The sequence below is a fragment of the Misgurnus anguillicaudatus genome, chromosome 22, assembly GCF_027580225.2.
Source record: "Misgurnus anguillicaudatus chromosome 22, ASM2758022v2, whole genome shotgun sequence".
Lineage (NCBI taxonomy): Eukaryota > Metazoa > Chordata > Actinopteri > Cypriniformes > Cobitidae > Misgurnus > Misgurnus anguillicaudatus.
Genome location: NC_073358.2, coordinates 8,519,782 through 8,537,703, shown reverse-complemented (window position 1 = coordinate 8,537,703; position 17,922 = coordinate 8,519,782). Strand labels below are relative to the sequence as shown.

Genomic DNA, 17,922 nt, shown 5'->3' with positions numbered 1-17,922 from the left:
ATTAATAAAAATACAATTTTTTATTTTATTTTTGTTATGTTTTTTTTGTGCTGTATGTTTCTATCCATGGCTTTTCTGTATTATTTTCAAATAATTAAAAATGAATCCAGTCAAAAAAAAAAAAAAAAATCCAGTCGCATCTCTGTCGCTAAATGGCGCTGTTGAATAACACACTGAGGTGAAGCGTGCGCGTGCTTCCTCTTGTGCGGTTGTTGGTTGCTACGCGTTGCTAGGAAGTCAGTAAGTTTCTTCAGTGAATTGAAGGTAACGGAGCAGTGTTTCATTCTGTTATTTCTTGTATTTAGATACATTTACCTCATTTATATAGGTATATTTAGCATATAAGTTGTATTCGAGAAATATGGCATTATAGATGTTTGGTCATCGCGTGTAATCGGTGATTTTAGCATAACGTTAGCGGTCTCAGAGGCAGAGATTTCGATAATTCTTGTCTTTGTATTTTAATGTATACGTTAATTTAGAGGTTTTAATCATGTTGGTTGTCATTAAACTCACGAAAACTAACCACAAAAAGTAGCCATGGTTTAACCATAGTAAAACTATGGTCATACTATGATAATCAAACCGCTAAAATCACGATTACTACTATTTTTACTATAATAAAACTGTAATGTTAACAAAATGGTGCTTTCATAGTCATAAGCATAAATTTCCTCACTGTCTCGACAGGATGTGATCATTTACTGTAATACCATGGGACTTGTTTACATCTAAAACCAAATCCAACAATAGAATGAGTGAAAATGGAGAAAGCATCCCATTTAACCCCACTGATCTCAGTTCAGGTGAACCAGCCTGCAAAGCTAATACTGTCCTTAGGGTAGATTCAAGTACAGACATCAGCAACAAAGAGGAATTGATAGATGTCAACAAGCCCTATGATGGACCCAGACTACTTCAGGATGAACACAAGGACATCAAGCTTAGTCCATATCTGCCTCGGCCTCCCTCGCAGCCGAAACACATCGGATTGGCGATGGGAGGTAGAAACATGTCATACGAGGAGAAGGTCCGAGGGAGAAGACTGAGAAACAGCCAGGAGAGTCTCACAGACCCGGGTGAGACGGGATCTTCCACCGATTCTCTAAAAGAAGAAAACTCAAGCAGTCCATTGGGTTTGAAGAATGGACAAAGTCCTTCATCTAGACGGCCACTTGATCTTCTGCCCATGGAGACGGCATTCAGGAATTGGTCTGGTAGCTTCTCAGAAAGTGATGTGTCCCCACATGAGCTTTGTGATCCGAAAGAACGCATGAAATTGTCCCGAATAGTCCTTTCTCCATTGCCGTCCACCAGCACATGTCCTCCTCTGGATCACACAGTAGCCTCTGCGAGCCTAAGAACAACTAATCGGATTGACAAGGATTGTTTGGATTACAGTGCGGTGGGGAGAAGGGGACGTTCTGAGAGACTTCATAGGAACCTGAGCGATAGCCGGCTTTTTGAGAACATGGTGTCGGACAATGTCTCTGTCCACTCTATGAGGTCCACGTATAGTGTGCTGAACCCCATCAGACCCAGGGATGTGAGGAACAGGTGAGAACGTTTTGGTTACCTATATGTTCTGCATTCTGTTGCAACCCAGTTGGATTTAGTTTTCACCTCAAGATAATGCTAATGTGTCATTAGGTTAAAGGCTCATCCAGAGTCTATCAAATTGTTATTTTGTGTTATTTCAGTAAAACAGATGTACTGTTCCTGTAGACATTTGGCTACTGAAAGAATGAATTAAACAGCTTTAGTTGCACAGAATGTCAAAGTGTGAAACCATGAGATAATTGCCATGAGATAATTGGATCTACTGCAACTTAAAACTGCTGTAGTAGACCATTCATTTACATTCTGTTTGTTGGATTTACATGTGCAAATCTATGTGAGTATTATGTTAAATGTACACATGCATACATTAGTTTAAAGTTGCCCCCATTTGGGGGGGGGGGGGTGCAAACAAACTCAAAATCAAACTTTTACTGTAGTGATGCAGGACTGTTAATGGCCATTTATCAAATGACGATGTATCATTATTGCTTAGCTAAAATGCTGAAAATGTTACTGTTGAAGTCAGTTAAATAAATGTACTATAAAGCTGTAAGTTTGAGTATAATCTGGGTTTAACTAAGTATAACTAATCAAGGTAATCACACTCAAAACACACACACACACACCATAGGTTGCGTTAGACTTTTTAAATCTCCGTCATTTTTTTGATGAACAGCGTTGTAAAAATTCCATCAGAGTCAATTATTATCTGTCATTTCATGTTTTAATGATAATAATTGTTTTCGTTTACATGTTCATTTTTAATCATGAACTTACAAGACAAGCAAACAAGTTAAAATGTGTTTATTCATTTGTGAATGCTTTTTTTCTCGCAATGACAGCGCCGGTGGCGATAAAACACGCAAACTTTCTGCTGAACAGGCAAATATGAACAAATTAAATGACAAAATACTTACAACAAATATCAACAAATGTGTAACAATCTGAATTGATTGATTACCTGAGCTCTCGCTCTCGCTCTCCTTATGTCCATGCAAAGCCACACAATTTTGCGCAGTCTATCACGCATTCAGACTTGAAAACAGCAAACAGGGAAAACAATGAAAGGCATGACTTACATCGCATCCAGCTAGCCAATCGAAGATTTTTAATCCTTTATTTATTCTTTAGCTGAATGCCATTTAAAGGGTGATTTTGTAAGGATGAAATCATATTTTCTTTATATTTTATTTCGCTTCCAAAACTATGAGTTACATTACAATCTGCAACACAGTTATGAGACTCTGAGAACATGAGGTCAAAAACATAAAAAAAAGGATATTAATTTGCTAACAACAAAAGTTGGAGGGTTTGGGGCACAGATCTGAAACAAGCCAATTAGAGCTCAGCGTAGGGCTGGACGATATGCCGTATATATACGCCGGTACACTTCTAAACTTCGGTCAATACAGTATAGATCCCATAAAGGTATGAATGTTATTTTTTTTCTTTACTCAAAAGTATGTACTTTCTTGACACAAAAGCAGTACTAGTATTATAGGTAGGCAAATTGGGACACAGCTAGGTACTTTATCTAATTCGTACTGTCACAGTCAATTTCGAACGCAGGGACAAATTCAAATAATATTGTTATAGCAAAGGATAACATAATTTTTTAACTTTTCTGCCTTTTTTGCAATTATTTAAATTATTTAAAACATTACTATGTTTTGTAATATGTTTCTTCTAGAAGCTTTCTAGAGGGCAGTGTTCTGGGAAACGGTGCTTTGTTGGGAGCGGAAGAGCTGGATCGCTACTTCCCAGAGAGACGGCTTGGCATCTACATTGCCACATGGAACATGCAGGGACAGAAGGTGTGGACTTACAGATGCTTTTCTTGCATTGTTTTGTACGCTTACCTGTATGCCAGCTGTAGTAAGTTCTCTCTCTTGATGTCAGGACCTTCCATACAATCTTGATGATCTGTTACTTCCAACCGACACGGACTTTGCACAAGATGTTTATGTTATTGGCGTTCAGGAAGGTTGTCCTGACAGGAGAGAAACAGGCAATTTTTTACTGTTTCTCTCTTTATCTGTGTTTTATTCGGCACGTTTACTATCTTCGTGTTTATCCACAGGAGAGAATGGGAGATCCGTCTGCAGGAGACTCTTGGCCCGTATTACGTAATGCTGTACGCGGCTGCTCACGGTGTGCTCTATCTCACCGTTTTCGTTCGACGGGACCTCATATGGTTTTGTTCAGGTAAGGCTTGAATTAGCCATAATATAACACATGTAATATGTTAACATATTTATCATCTCTTTTTTTAATAATCATAGCAGTAATTTTATAAAAAAATTAACATGCAGAAATAAATATTTTTTGATAAAAACAAATGAATGAAGACTTCAGTAATACCACTGGCCTAATAAAAGCTGTTTTATTCTCTGTGGTTTGGGTTAGATAATAAAATCACGTGATTCTGTCGAATGTTCTTCACTTTAACTTGATAACTCTGCTGTTATGAGATGTTTTCACACAGAGGAAGTAAAAACAACACAGGTGTCTGAAGTTCATAATGTCCATATTAATCAATGTATTGCTGATGTGTTTGGAGGGATTATTTGGGTACCCATTTTTAATTGTAATGGGTTTCTTTTGTCACTACAGAAGTTGAACATGCCACAGTCACCACCCGAATTATATCCCAGATCAAGACTAAAGGAGCTGTGGGTATCTGCTTCACTTTCTTCGGGACATCCTTCCTTTTCATCACATCTCATTTTACCTGTGAGTAAAACCAAAGTCCCTTTAGGGAACCAGGCGACTATATTTGCAATGTCTTCGTGCAGTTATTTCAGTCATGTAAGATTAAATCCTATAAGTAAAGACAGATATCTCTAAAATCACATGCTAATATCACAATCAAACCACATATTTCTGACCAACACTTAAAGAGCACCTATTTCATTGCTAAAGAACAACGTTATTTTGTGTATTTGGTATTATACAATGTGTTCGCTAATCTGTACGTTGTGATTGGCCTGAATACATTTGACGTCAGCCGGAAATGTGATGCTTCTTACCATGTTTGAAAGATTCGCTCACAATGCAAGGCTGACAGAAGTTAACTTACAGGCTGAGTCCGACTCCGAAGCACGATGAATTATGATAACGTTGGTCTTGGCCACATCAACCGGCCCAGGAAGTAAACTGTTGCCTACAATTCGTGTGTTTGTTGTAGTCCAAGAAAAAAGAGTTACGTTGGAGACAATAACTTGCGTCATCGTTTACTTTTGGGTTTGTAGCTTTTGCATATCTTAAACATGTGCTAATACACACTCACACACCAAAGGAAATGTAAAATCGGAACCATAGGTGCCCTTTAAACCTGATTTCAGCTGTACCATAACTTTTGTTACTTAAAGCGATGATTCAGTGAAAAAAATGAAAATTACCCCATGGTTCACTCACCCTCAAACCTTCCAAAATACATATTTATAAAACGGCTCGTTCTGGTTCTTCATTCTGATTGGTTGAAACGCGTTCTAAGCCGTGATAAAATACCCCGGTAAACCCACGGTTCAGACCGCATCACAAGTATCACTGCGCCACTGTTGCTTCATACTGATTTATGAAAATAAACACCAGTCTTTAATCATTTTTTTATTTTTCTACTTTTGCACAATTATGGCGATATCCAGATAAATGTCAATAAATAAAACATTTCGTCAATAAAAAGAAAACGTTCTCTGAAGGTTTTTTTGTCTTATTGATATTTCCGCTATTATCCACAAGATGGCAATCTTATCCAACTTAAACACTGAGGCATTCACTCGACACAACAGCGTTGTGGTGGATTTAGCGTGACATGTGTTTTGATCAGGCTCTGAATCTGATCTCTTACAAAGTTCTTCACAAAAATGGAATTATCTCCGCATTTAGCTGAAAATTTGAGAGGTGATAACTGATAAGACAACAAATGAAGGTAGGATGAAAGTTTTTTGATGTTGTTGGAAAGCGGATGGACTGTTCTTTCATTTGATCTCTTATGTTTATTTAAAGAAGATCATTTTTCTGTAAGGCATTCAACTAAAACTGGGTGGCAAAAAAAGTTAAGCATGCTTCCAAAAATATTTGATCAACATCACTTCAACAGTTGCACGATATAAATGTTAATGTATAAATTAGATGAATGTTGATTTATAAAATAAACACCACAGTCTTTAATCAGATATTTTCATTGTGCCTTTGCTGCATCTGTGTTGTTTGTGAACTGCGCTCTGTTGCAGCCACACTTGATTCTGAGGAACTACTTTGTTTGGCGGAAGAGTAATATTTATACTAATATAATTACAACTTATTTGTGTTTTATTTTATAAAATCCCGCTAACGTTATGAATATGAAGTAACCGTTTTATAAACGCAATAAACCCCTCGAAGCGTTGGGTTACCAGTGCATTTTATAACAGCTAAGGGGGTTTAGGCACTCCGCTTCGCGTCGTGCCTAACAACGCCCCTTAGCTGTTATAAAATGCACTGGTAACCCACTGCTTCTTGGGGTTTATTGCTTTAATCCATCATTTTTCAGACTAACACAATTTTAGTTATTTTATGGAATGTTCTGGCTCTTCCAAGCTTTATAATGGTAGAAAACAGGGTACACGACTTTCAAACCCAAAAAAGTGCATCCATCTTTCACAGAAGTAAGGCGGTTAAAGGATTACTCCACTTTCATAAAAAATTCCCGATAATTTACTTACCCCCATGTCATTCAAGATGTTTATGTCTTTCTTTGTTCAGTTGAGAAGTTGTTTTTGAGGAAAACATTCCAGGGTTTTTCTTCATATAGTGGACTTTAGTGGACCCCAACTGTTTGCAGTTTCAATGGAGCTTCAAAGGGCTCTAAATGATACCAACTGAGGCATAAGGGTCCTATGTAGTGAAATGATCGTCATTTTCACCAAATAAATAAAAAATATGTACTTTTAAACCACAACAACTCGTCTTGCACTAGCACTAGTGTGACTTGTCAGCGCGACCTTACGTAATCACGTCGGAAGCGCATTACATATGTGAAACGCACACTTGCGGACCATTTTAAACAATAAACTGACACACAGACATTAATTAGTATCATTCCACATACAACAACGTCTGAATGATACTCTTTCTCCACACATGTAAACACTGAAGCAGTAGTTTTGCATATGTGATCTTTCCATGTGATTATGTAATAGTTAAGGTCACGCTGGCGCATCACAAGGCTAGTGCAAGACGAGAAGTTGTGGTTAAAAAGTACTTCGTTTTTTGTAGGGCTGTGCAAAAATATCGATACAGCTAACTATCATGATAGTTAGCTGTATCGATATTTCGATCTCGGTATTTTAAAAACCATAAAATCCCTCTGTGTGCGTCAAACGACCTCCTCCGCCGCTGCTGTAGTTGTCATTGGCCAGTTGTCTGCCATGTACGGCAATTCGGCCAATGTCTCAGAAGTTAGAGGGAGTGAGAAAATGGCAGAAAATTTAAAAACAACTTTATTTTTTTGTACATTTTTTGATTATTATTGCAATGTATCGCAACATGCAACGCATTGTATTGTATCATGATACGTATCGTATCGGGAGGCCCTTGCCAATACCCAGCCCTAGTTTTGGCGTAAATTCAACTGCATTGAAACTGTAAACTGTTGATGTCCAATAAGGTCCATTTTTATGGAGAAAAATCCTGGGATGTTGTACTAAAAAAAAACTTTGCCAAAACAACACCAGTCACGAATAAGAAGTCTAAATCAAGGATTTTAAAGAAAATGGCAAATTATTTTGATTTAAGACAAGAGTATATTAAGTTACCCTGTAGCTAAAACAACTTACAACAAACGGTTCTCGCGAGAGTCATTTCTCACTGGATCTTACGCATTGTACGCTATGCCTAATGTGCATTGGCCTCACTGGAAGCTAGTTCATAAAGTTTTTAAAAGTTTTAAATATATTTAAAATCGCATCAGTTACCCTTAATTAAGGCCTCGTGAGACTCTGTACAGAGCTCCTCCCCCAGAGAATTGTCTGTCTTTATCAATTGATGATTGGCTCTTTTAATTGAAAGGCGGGACTTTCATCACTAAAGCGTTGCATTGTCCCCTATTCATAGTAATAGGAGTGCTCAGTCTTGTTATATATATTTGATAAAACATGAGTCAGAGGATTAATGATGTACTGTGGTATTGTAATCAAAGACTAAACTTATAAGACTGTATTTATCCAATCCATAATTTTGTGTTTTGTTTCAGCTGGAGATTCTAAAATATATGAAAGAATCTTAGACTACAACAAGATCATCGAAGCTTTGGCTCTCCCTAGAAATCTCCCTGACACCAACCCTTACCGCTCCACGACCTGTAAGTGTCACTGCGGTTGATCATCATTGCATTTCTTCTTCACAAACGTGATTCTCTTGTTGTTTGTTCTCAGCTGACGTCACGACACGTTTCGATGAAGTCTTCTGGTTCGGAGACTTTAACTTTCGCTTGGGTAAAACCAGAGGAGAGGTTGAAGCCATGTTGAATCAGGTTGCTGATGCAGACATGAGCTTGCTCTTACAACACGATCAGCTGTCTAAAGAGATGAAAGAAGGTATGTGCCAACAAAATGCACTGTGTGTAACTGGACAGATCTGTGCATTGAGGTAATTGTGTTGATTTGCAGGTTCCATTTTCAAAGGGTTTCAGGAAGCACAAATTCACTTTACTCCTACTTACAAGTTTGACATTGGTTGTGACGTCTACGACACTACTACAAAACAGAGGACACCGTCTTATACTGTAAGCTTTCTAGTTTATTATGTAAAGACCATCCTGATTTGTCACAATATGCCCGTCAGTGTCACCATATTTTTTTCGATATGTTAACAGGACCGAATTCTTTATCGAAACAGACAAGCAGATGACATTAAGGTGGTCAAGTATACATCTTGCTCGGCTATTAAGACATCAGACCACCGCCCAGTCGTTGGCTTGTTTCAGGTCAAGCTTCGTCCTGGTCGAGATAAGTAAGCTGCTGTTTACAACATTGATGGGATGATATTTAAAATCATAAGGGATATTTCACTTTCATAAAACAATTCAGATAATTTATTTAATTGTTCAGTCAAGTAGAAATACATTTTTTTGAGGAACAAATTCCAGGATTTTTCTCCAAATAGTGGACTTTAGTGGACCTTAACAGCTCATTTTCCAGCTCCACTAGAGTTTAATATGATATTACGCAGTGCCTAAAATAGTCCCCTGCTATTGAAAGTTACCAAGGGGACTATTTTCGGGCACTGCATAATATCATTGCGCCTGCTGCAGCCATGCTACGCAAGGAAACTCCTTGATTATTACGCCAGAATGAGAGTATAGTTCCTAGCCATTAATGTCTAGAAAATCGCAACGTTGGTCTTAGTACACGATGTAACTACAGAAGAGTCAAGTTTTAGGAAAAATAGGAAAAATATTGAAACACTTTGGTCATTTTTAAGTGCGATGCTAATGGTCTAATCAGATTCAATGGATTATGCTAAGCTATGCTAAAAGTGGTACCACCAGACCCGGAGATCAGCTGAATGGATTCTAAAATGGTAAAATAGATTTTAACTCTAGGGGAGCTGTAAAATGAGCCTATTTTAAAAAAAAGTGGAGTTTCCCTTTAAAGCCAGACCTTTCGACATGATTACGTAATACATAAGGTCGCGCTGGGGCGTCACACCACTTAATTGATTTAAGATATACATTTTTACCATTTGATCAAATTCTATAAATTGAAATTTTTGGCTAAATCACTCATTTTGTTTTTCCCAGCATTCCTTTGGGTGCTGGGCAGTTCGACAGGGGTCTGTATTTAGAGGGAATCAGGAGGAGAATCACCAGAGAGCTGAAAAAGAGAGAGGCAACCATGAAAAACCAGAACAGCAGCACTGTTTGCACAATATCCTGATCTGGGACCAGTGCACAAAAGCCACGGGTGCTTAAACTGCTCATTTCAAATACCAAGTTGCGTGGAAAGCTGGACTTTCAGGACAACTCGGTACTAGAAGCGTCACGCCGCTTATCTGTCTTCGCTGAAGTACAATGTGAAGCTTCGGTGCACAGTACAGGGACCCCAGAAACATAATATTGTTTGATTAAACAGAAAGGACTTTATTAATTTTACTGACCAGAGTAAATGAAGATGACCTAACACACTAGTAGTGTCCACACTGTACAGTACATTCATTATTCCAGTGTATTTGTATATATATATTTTTTTGTATATTTAACTTGACAGTCATGTGTTTTGTATTTTCAACTGAAACTAGCACGTTTCTTATCATTCATTGACACCTTAAGCACCCGATGTACCAGGAAGCTGGATCCTATTTACGAACAGTTAATTAATGTGCTCTTTATGGTTGTGCTCTTTAAAAGGGAACTATACTGTAACATTACCAGCAAATTATGGAAAAAATGCTGTTCGCATGCGTTTCATTTACAACTGTCATTGATGGGGATAATGTGACAACTTGTGGTTACGAGTATGCAGAGAAACGAAACTTGCGTTGAATTATATAGTCGTAGGTACATTTGGTGTTCAAAGCTTTTTTAAATGGATAGATTTTTGACTATTTAAATAATTTAGTACTCCTTGTCATGATTTACAGGATGTAACAGACCATAAAAATATAATATTTTCTTTAAAAGTGTTATATAGCTAAGAAACATTATTTCCTTTTGTCAGAATTAGTCCGTGTCAGTTACTGTCAACTCTGTTACCAAGGTAGAGTAGTAAAGTTACAGTGTTGACAGAATTTAACAGAACTTGCAATTCACGAGTTTGCATTAACATATGATCAAATAAGAAATAAAGTACATGGCGTGTTGTCCAAGTAAAAGGCTCAGAGCTCGCAATCTTACCCCGAACCCTTTAACCCCCCACCTTGATTGGGAGGAGGGGTGATGTTACAAAAACGGGACAGAGGTGAGGGACCACCATATAGAGACCTCTTAGTGCTGATTGGTTGGATTACATGACCATGCTCCTGCCTAAATTAGTTAAATAAACCTTATTTATACACAGACATGACTGTCAACACTGTTACTCTACCTTGGTAACAGAGTTGACAGTAACAGAATTGACACAGGAAATCATATTTTTTTTAGCTATACAGGACTTTTACGAAGAATGTTGTATTGTTATGGCCTGTAACATCTTGTGATCCATGACAATTAATACTAAATTATTAAAATAATAAAAAAGCAGAAAATAATGACCCAATTAGGGATGCATGGCGATTAATCGCGATTAATCTATAGCAAAATAAAAGTTTTTGTTTGCATCATATATGTGTGTGAACTGTGTATAATAATTATGTATATATTAATATGCACACATGCATGTATAATTTTAAGAAAAATATATATTTATATATTTAGTATTTATATTTATATATAATATAAATTATTCATAAATATACAAATGTATATACACATGTAATTGGTTTTTAAATATATACATGAATGTGTGTGCATTTATTTTTACAAAGTTATTATACACAGTACACACACACATATATGATGTAAACAAAAACTTTTATTTTGCTATAGATTAATCGCAATTAATCGTTATGCATCCCTAGACCCAATGTAGCTGGAATTATATAATTTGAAAGCAGGTACGGATCATACTTGAGGTTATTGCCTTAACTTACCCAATGTACTTGTGCTCGCTTGATGTCAGATGAGATATATTACCATATTAGCACTACAGTGGTATTTACATGTGCATGGATCTCGATAACGGTGGAACACAGAGCGATGCATCTACGAATGGTTCAGTTGTTTCTGTACTAAAGTGCCTGCGATCTTGCTCACTAGCATGTACATATATATGTTTACATTAAGTAACAAAAAAATCTGACTTGTACTGAAGTTGTTATTTCTACTTATGACAGTAAAAAATATGATCATCTTAAACACAAAGCCAGGAGCCTGTTATTGAACATTTAAAATGTATATGACAATTACACATTCACAGAGACAAAAATACTGTGTTTAAATCTGAAAGACCCTGGCAAGTAAGGACCGTACATTTATTATTTCAGGGCAAAATGGTTGTTTAAGCTCATAAATGTCACGTGATCGATATTCTCAGTAGAAAAAAAATGGCAAAGCATTAACTAAAACAGTCAACTTCTGGAAAAGTGCAAGGGAATAAATATAGGGCTCTCATGACAAAGGATAGATCTAACAAAAGGGATATTCTGACATACATGACGTAGTAAGAAGACACCATGAGGTACTGGAGGTTGGCAGCTTTATCCCATTACATACATAGTAAGTCCCACCATACAGTTCAATGATCGAAGGCTTTTACTTACTACTATGGTAAATAGCAAACATTTGCTCTGCTTAACACAGTGAATTTAATAGCATTAGTCCATATTTTGGGAAATATGCTATGTAATGTTGGTTCATGTTCATTAATGCAGAAATGTGAACGTTATTTTGCTAGAAATGGGCATATAAGTCATAATACAGCTGTAACCATAGTCCTTACCACTGGACCTAAATTCTCATCCAAAAAAAAAACTATTTGTGGGGTCAGTCCTGCTTATATTTGCCTGTAGGTGGTGTCAGTTCAACAAGGTCCATTATCGAAACAAGCGGAATATGCGAGGAAGACGTCCATCTTTACTAGAAAGAGCTGCCTGGATGTCCTCATAGGAAGGAAACTCTGTCAGATCTCCCAACGCAGCAACTGCAGGTTTACTGCGCAGCATTTTCGTTGTGACTCTCTTGATGTCATTGGCTGTAACATTACCTACAAACAAAGAGATTTTGGGTAAATTTTACCCTTTAGAGTTAGCAAAGACATTAGGGTGATTCTCGCGAAATTAGACTTATGAGGTGTCGTGAAACATTTTGATAAAAAAAAGTAAATGCTATCAAAATAAAAAACATACAGTTACAAACATCTCTTCATGTACTATTTTGCACATGCATGATATCATACAAATCAATTTTGTTGTTTTTACACATTTAAGGGGAAACTTTTCATTACCGCAACGTGTCCATGACTGGATTTGGGTTCTTTGACATGAAAATATTTATAATTAAAAAATCTAAAAAATAAAAAGCTTCAGTGCATGTTATACTATAAACATTTACAGTAAAGAAACATATGGTATTTATTTGGTGATCATTGGTAAATGTAGAGACAATAATAAGGAATATAAATGTGTCCAAGAAAAATTTACTCATCCTCCGCAACAATTTTCAATCATTGTTTAAGCCCTCAAGGAATTAAAATTTAAAAAAGAAATTGTTGGAAGGGACATAATTGACTGTGACACTCAAGATGGCTACCAGGTAAGTATTTCTTATTTTTTCTTTCCAGATAAAAATTGAAATTTTGTTTGTCATAGTACCTAGACAACTTTTTAGTTCTCATTACCAAAACATGAGTATTACCGAAAGGTGCAGTGTGTAATTTTTAGAAGGATCTCTTGACAGAAATGGAAAATAATATGCAAAACTATATTATCAGGGGTGTATAAAGACCTTTCATAATGAACCGTTATGTGTTTATTACCTTAGAACGAGACCTTTTTTATCTACATACACCGGGGTCCCCTTACATGGAAGTCGCCATTTTGTGCCGCCTGTTTTCTACAGAAGCCCTTAACGGACACATTTTTTTTACTAAGTTGTCTCCGACGATAATATGTTTGTCTGGTGGTGGCTACCGTAGCTTCTCTATGTCTTTCAAAAGCAAAGGGGTGAGCAGTGGACTAAGCCATTGGTTGCAATTCGCAACCTCACCACTAGATGCCGCTAAAATTTACACACTGCACCTTTAATGTAATATCACGTTGCGGTAATGATAATTTTTGATAATGATAATCTAAAAAATTAAATTATTTCTCCTCTAAAAATAATGGTTATAGTAAGTTCAGACCTTAAATCTTTTTTGTGCAAAAAAAATTGGCTTTAAGGGCTTTTTAAAAATTCTGATGCTGGACATCTTCTAAATCTGGACTTTGTGAGAATCACCCATTAAGAATGCATGACATCTTTAATATTGACTTGTGTGAAGTCATGTCAAAGATTAAAATGAGACTTCAGCCTAGATTGCACAGGCAGGGTCACATTACTGATGAGGTCACAAAGCTCGCTAGGCAGTTTTCTTTTCCCCGTTGCAAGTACTTGCCGACCTACGTCTTCGAAGATGACCGGCCGTGATTCTAAGTTCATCATGAGCATTGATTTCAGTTGCGTCTTGGCTCTCTCCAGCTCCATCTACACATGAGGAGAAACTTTCTGAAGGTCGCATCTCAACAACAAATTACAAACAAAAGCAAATGCGGACTTACCTCTCCTGCCGTTCCGCTCATCTGAATAAACTCTCGAGTAATGATCTCCACCATTTCTCTCACCTAAAAAAAACAGTCTAGCATAAATACAGGTATTTATTTGTTTTTATATACTACAGAAATATAATACAGTACCTGTCGGGGGTCTGCACTTGCATGGATACAAAGCAAACCGCTATCTTCATAGCTGTGGTGGTAGGAAGTAGCATTGTACATCCAATGATGCCTACAAAAAATAAAAAAATTCCTAAATTTCCAAGCAAAATCTATAAAAAAAAAATATCCTGTAATATACAAGAAGCGATGATGTCACACCTGTTGAGCACATTAAGGTAGAGACGGGTGAACATGCCTTTTCCTGGACCTCCGGCGGAAAAAGACCCACCTCCGCCCATCATCATATTGAGGACGGCAAAGGGAATAAAGTCGTCCTCCTATTGGTCGCAAAAAACAAGCAGGCCACATATCAAATCAACAATTCTAGACTACTCTTCAAAATCAACTGAATTATAACCAAAATAAAATTGTTACTGACCAAGTAAGAGCAGCTCTCCAAGCCAATCATAATGTGTGTTAGTTCAGGAATTGGCGTAGGGCCCAGGCTGACATCAGACATGTCCTTAACCATCTGAGACAAAAAGTTTAACTTAAGACATGCTGGAATCTTCAAGCAGCACACAACATTTATCAGCGTCCCACCTTAACGATGCCTCCAGTGTACTGCGCTACAGACAAGTCGACGTTGGCAGGTGTGCTCGCACCCCATACTGGTTTAACATTAAGCAGATACTTCCTGGCGCACTGAACAAGCTGTTCATGTTCGATCCCGACCCCCGCCAGCACCATGCGCTCCGGGCAGTAATAGCTCTGTAGGTACTTAAGCAGCAACTTTTTGTCAATCTTCTCAACGTTATTAGCAGAGCAGAAGCGAGGAAGACCCACAGTGTTTCCCCTGTATGCTGCCTAAACAGAAGAAATACATGTGACATGAAAAGACATCATCCATTAAAGGTGCAATGTGTAAAATTTAGGAAGATCTATTAACAGATATGAAATATATTATACATAACTATATTTTCAGTGGTGTATAAAGACCCTAAATATTAAACAGATATGTTTTTATTACCTTAAAATAAGATGCTTTTTGATAATAACATGAATATGCTGCACTCCAGTTATCAGTTTGTAAGTTATGTATTGATTTATTACATTATTGTTTATGTTACATGTTTGTTACTGTCATTGTTGTTAAGCTTGGGAGTGTTTATTTATACTTTAATATATTTATTTTGTTTCATTTAAATTTTGAGTATTTGTCTATTTGCCTGTCTTTATGGTAAATGCGTATCAGAAATGTTATCCGACGTCAAAATTTAACGTTGATCCTACGCCAGGATTTGATAAATATTAGCTCCCAACCTAAAGGGTTTCTGCAGATATTAAATTGTCTTAATTCATCTTGATATCTGCTCAAAATTGGGTATTGATGTTATGATGAAGAGTCTTTATGATGATGTCATCACCGGAGCGCGATCTAGTTAAAAGTTTTAAAATGAGACGTTTATTTACATGGAAGTCGCCGTCATGTTTCTACAGTAGCCCCAAACGGACATACTGTTCTATAGCGCGCGTTTCATCACTACATTGCCTCAGACGACGTGTTTGTCCTGACCATGGCTTTACTATGCATTTCGAAAAAGATGGGTGACCTCTGGACTGATGCCACCAAAACTCCCAGCCTGCACCTTTAAATGATGTATAGCTAAATAAGGATGTAAGGAATGGTTGGAATAATTTTGATTCTCGATTAGTAATCAGTTTTCATAAACAATTTTAGTTTTGCAGACATGGAATTTATTTGGTGTACTGTCACTTTAAGGCCTAAATGTAATGCATGGATCAAATATACTTATAAATGCATTACACATGCGTTTTCTTTCTAATGGTTCACATTTACATTCTAGACTATGTGTGTTTACAAGGAAAATCACTGCATTTCAAAATAATTTTGTGCAAACATGTCCATTCAAGGAAACGTGAACCCAGTTTTTGCACGCTGTCTGGATAAAAAAGTGTAACCTTATTTTTTGTACTAAATTATCAAAAATAGGCATTTTTTAAATGTATTAAAGACTCTATAACGTACATGAGAAAAATATTATATACACCATTACCATGATATAACATTTTGGTAATAATTTTGATTATACTGGAGTATAGACAACGTAAAAGGAAAAGGTGCCACTCACTGCATGTATCATTTCTGTTAATAAAGGCTCCGGATCGGGTCTCATGTTCAAATCTTCTAATTCAAAGCGAACAGCCATTCTGGCCATCTCCACCTCCTCATCTGCAAATTCACATGTGTCATCCATCCACCCATTAACTGTTTTAAAGACTCAATGGCAAACCCCATCAACAGCATTTGCATTGCAACCAGTTCTTACCTAATAAACGTGGCTGTAGCACAGCATCTGCCAGCAGGTTTACTACGGTATCCAGACCCTTTACTTCAGCTGATACTGCATACATTGTTGTGTCCCTACAAAAGGCAGAAGAGCAAATCGGCATTATGCACATACAATAAATATAATAATATAAACTTAAAATTATACAGATATATATGGCTAATTTCTACTAAAAGTTGAATAAATTGCAAAACCTTGAAGTTTGGCAGTCACATATGCCTCCATGTTTTTCAAGAGTGAGGAGAATTTCATCTTTACTTCCAAACTGGGCTGTAGACTTAAAAGTATGGAAAAGCAATTCATTTTGTTCATGTAATAAAAAACTATATTAAAAGTAATGTTGTTGTTGTTCAAGTCAATGCATAATAAATATTGAATTAACTTACAGAAAATGCAAGCTTTTCCAGAAAGTGTGCAATTCCACTGGGATATTTTGCTTCATGACGTGAGCCTGAGTTTACTAAAACTGATAGAAGGAAGCATTTTTTTAATATAACCAGAGCTTAAGCATTGACCAATGAAACATATCTGACACAGATACTTACTTCCAACTGTACAAAATTGGCCAAATTTGTTCTGTGATGCAACTTTAAGTCCGTTTTCTAAGGTGGTGATTTTTGTCTCGTATGTCTCATGACCGTCTACAGAGGCAAAGACTGGTTTAGGAATCCCGGTTAACGGTGTGGACAGAGAGACGTTTGGATATGGACTGCCACTACTGTACTGCCTACATACTGCAATGCCATACCTGCAAATCAATACAAAACATATTTTAGAGATTGAAACCGTCACAAATATTCTAATGGATTTAATCTAATGGGAATTTTTGACTGGGTATCTGTGGGTCTACTGGTAATGTGTTGAGTGGCATCTGGGAACCAATAGACCACCAACTGGTATAAGACTTAAAACACACTACATACAGGAATTATTTTGCAATGGTTATTATTGTAAACAGCTTATAGTTCATACTGGTATTTGTAATGGAAACTATTATAATTTGTACTTTTATCACCAGGGAATAGTCGTTGTAATATTTACAGAGTTTATGAGCAAATCAAACATGCTTAAAACATGACAATCGAAAGCAATAGTAAATTCGTTCTTCCCACTTGTAATTATAATATTTTAACAGTGCTTTTAAGGTTTATCTTAATGAATAAGTCAAAATATAATAGTAAAGTCGATGAAGCGCGTGTGCGTGTGCAAGTGCCGCGAGGTTTTATTTAACGTCATCACGTGACGAATGCAACTGTAACAAACGACATTAAAAGACAGAGAGAGCTTATACAATATCATGTCTTATAAAGTCGGGACAAACAATTTTCACTAGTTATTCACATAAACACAGATCGCACCTCTGTACTCGGCTCCAGCACTTCAATCTTGACATGTGAGCGGCCATGTTGGATTGTATTTGACCTAAACATTCACCGGAAATGATTCTCAAACACGTCCGCTGTCGCGTTATTATGTTGCGGTTGCCTGGATACAAGCGAACGTGTGAGAAAGATTTGAATTTATTATACGGATTAAATAAATATTTACTGTGATGGGTAAA

The 17,922-nt window shown here is 36.8% G+C and overlaps 2 protein-coding genes across 2 annotated transcripts; one reads left to right on the top strand and one right to left on the bottom strand.

The window, feature by feature from the left end:
* The first annotated feature begins 155 nt into the window (after positions 1–155).
* On the top strand, positions 156–10,035 carry inpp5e (inositol polyphosphate-5-phosphatase E). The gene is made up of 11 exons (XM_073860555.1): positions 156–264; positions 691–1,557; positions 3,251–3,374; positions 3,460–3,581; positions 3,644–3,765; positions 4,174–4,293; positions 7,796–7,903; positions 7,977–8,138; positions 8,211–8,326; positions 8,417–8,553; positions 9,344–10,035. The coding sequence occupies exons 2-11, from the start codon at positions 755–757 to the stop codon at positions 9,477–9,479; spliced, it is 1,950 nt and encodes a 649-aa protein (XP_073716656.1). The 5' UTR covers positions 156–264; positions 691–754; the 3' UTR covers positions 9,480–10,035.
* Positions 10,036–11,512: 1,477 nt separating this feature from the next.
* pmpca (peptidase, mitochondrial processing subunit alpha) lies at positions 11,513–17,857 on the bottom strand. The gene is made up of 13 exons (XM_073860366.1): positions 17,720–17,857; positions 16,907–17,109; positions 16,748–16,827; positions 16,556–16,638; positions 16,341–16,435; positions 16,143–16,243; positions 14,593–14,856; positions 14,429–14,521; positions 14,209–14,327; positions 14,029–14,119; positions 13,894–13,956; positions 13,675–13,819; positions 11,513–12,341 (listed from the first exon to the last, which is right to left on the bottom strand). Exons 1-13 carry the CDS (start codon positions 17,764–17,766, stop codon positions 12,172–12,174), a joined length of 1,554 nt encoding a protein of 517 aa, XP_073716467.1. The 5' UTR covers positions 17,767–17,857; the 3' UTR covers positions 11,513–12,171.
* Positions 17,858–17,922: the final 65 nt, after the last annotated feature.

What these genes read in the sequence shown, in the direction of transcription:
- inpp5e (XM_073860555.1), top strand. Translation starts at nt 755, where the DNA reads ATGAGTGAAAATGGAGAAAGCATCCCATTTAACCCCACTGATCTCAGT. An exon ending in CATCACATCTCATTTTACCT is followed by an intron (nt 4,294 to 7,795) that starts GTGAGTAAAACC and finishes GTTTTGTTTCAG; the next exon opens with CTGGAGATTCTAAAATATAT. An exon ending in GTCTAAAGAGATGAAAGAAG is followed by an intron (nt 8,139 to 8,210) that starts GTATGTGCCAAC and finishes GTTGATTTGCAG; the next exon opens with GTTCCATTTTCAAAGGGTTT.
- pmpca (XM_073860366.1), bottom strand. Translation starts at nt 17,766, where the DNA reads ATGGCCGCTCACATGTCAAGATTGAAGTGCTGGAGCCGAGTACAGAG. An exon ending in CCAATTTTGTACAGTTGGAA is followed by an intron (nt 16,828 to 16,906) that starts GTAAGTATCTGT and finishes TCCTTCTATCAG; the next exon opens with TTTTAGTAAACTCAGGCTCA. An exon ending in TGAGCGGAACGGCAGGAGAG is followed by an intron (nt 13,820 to 13,893) that starts GTAAGTCCGCAT and finishes CCTCATGTGTAG; the next exon opens with ATGGAGCTGGAGAGAGCCAA.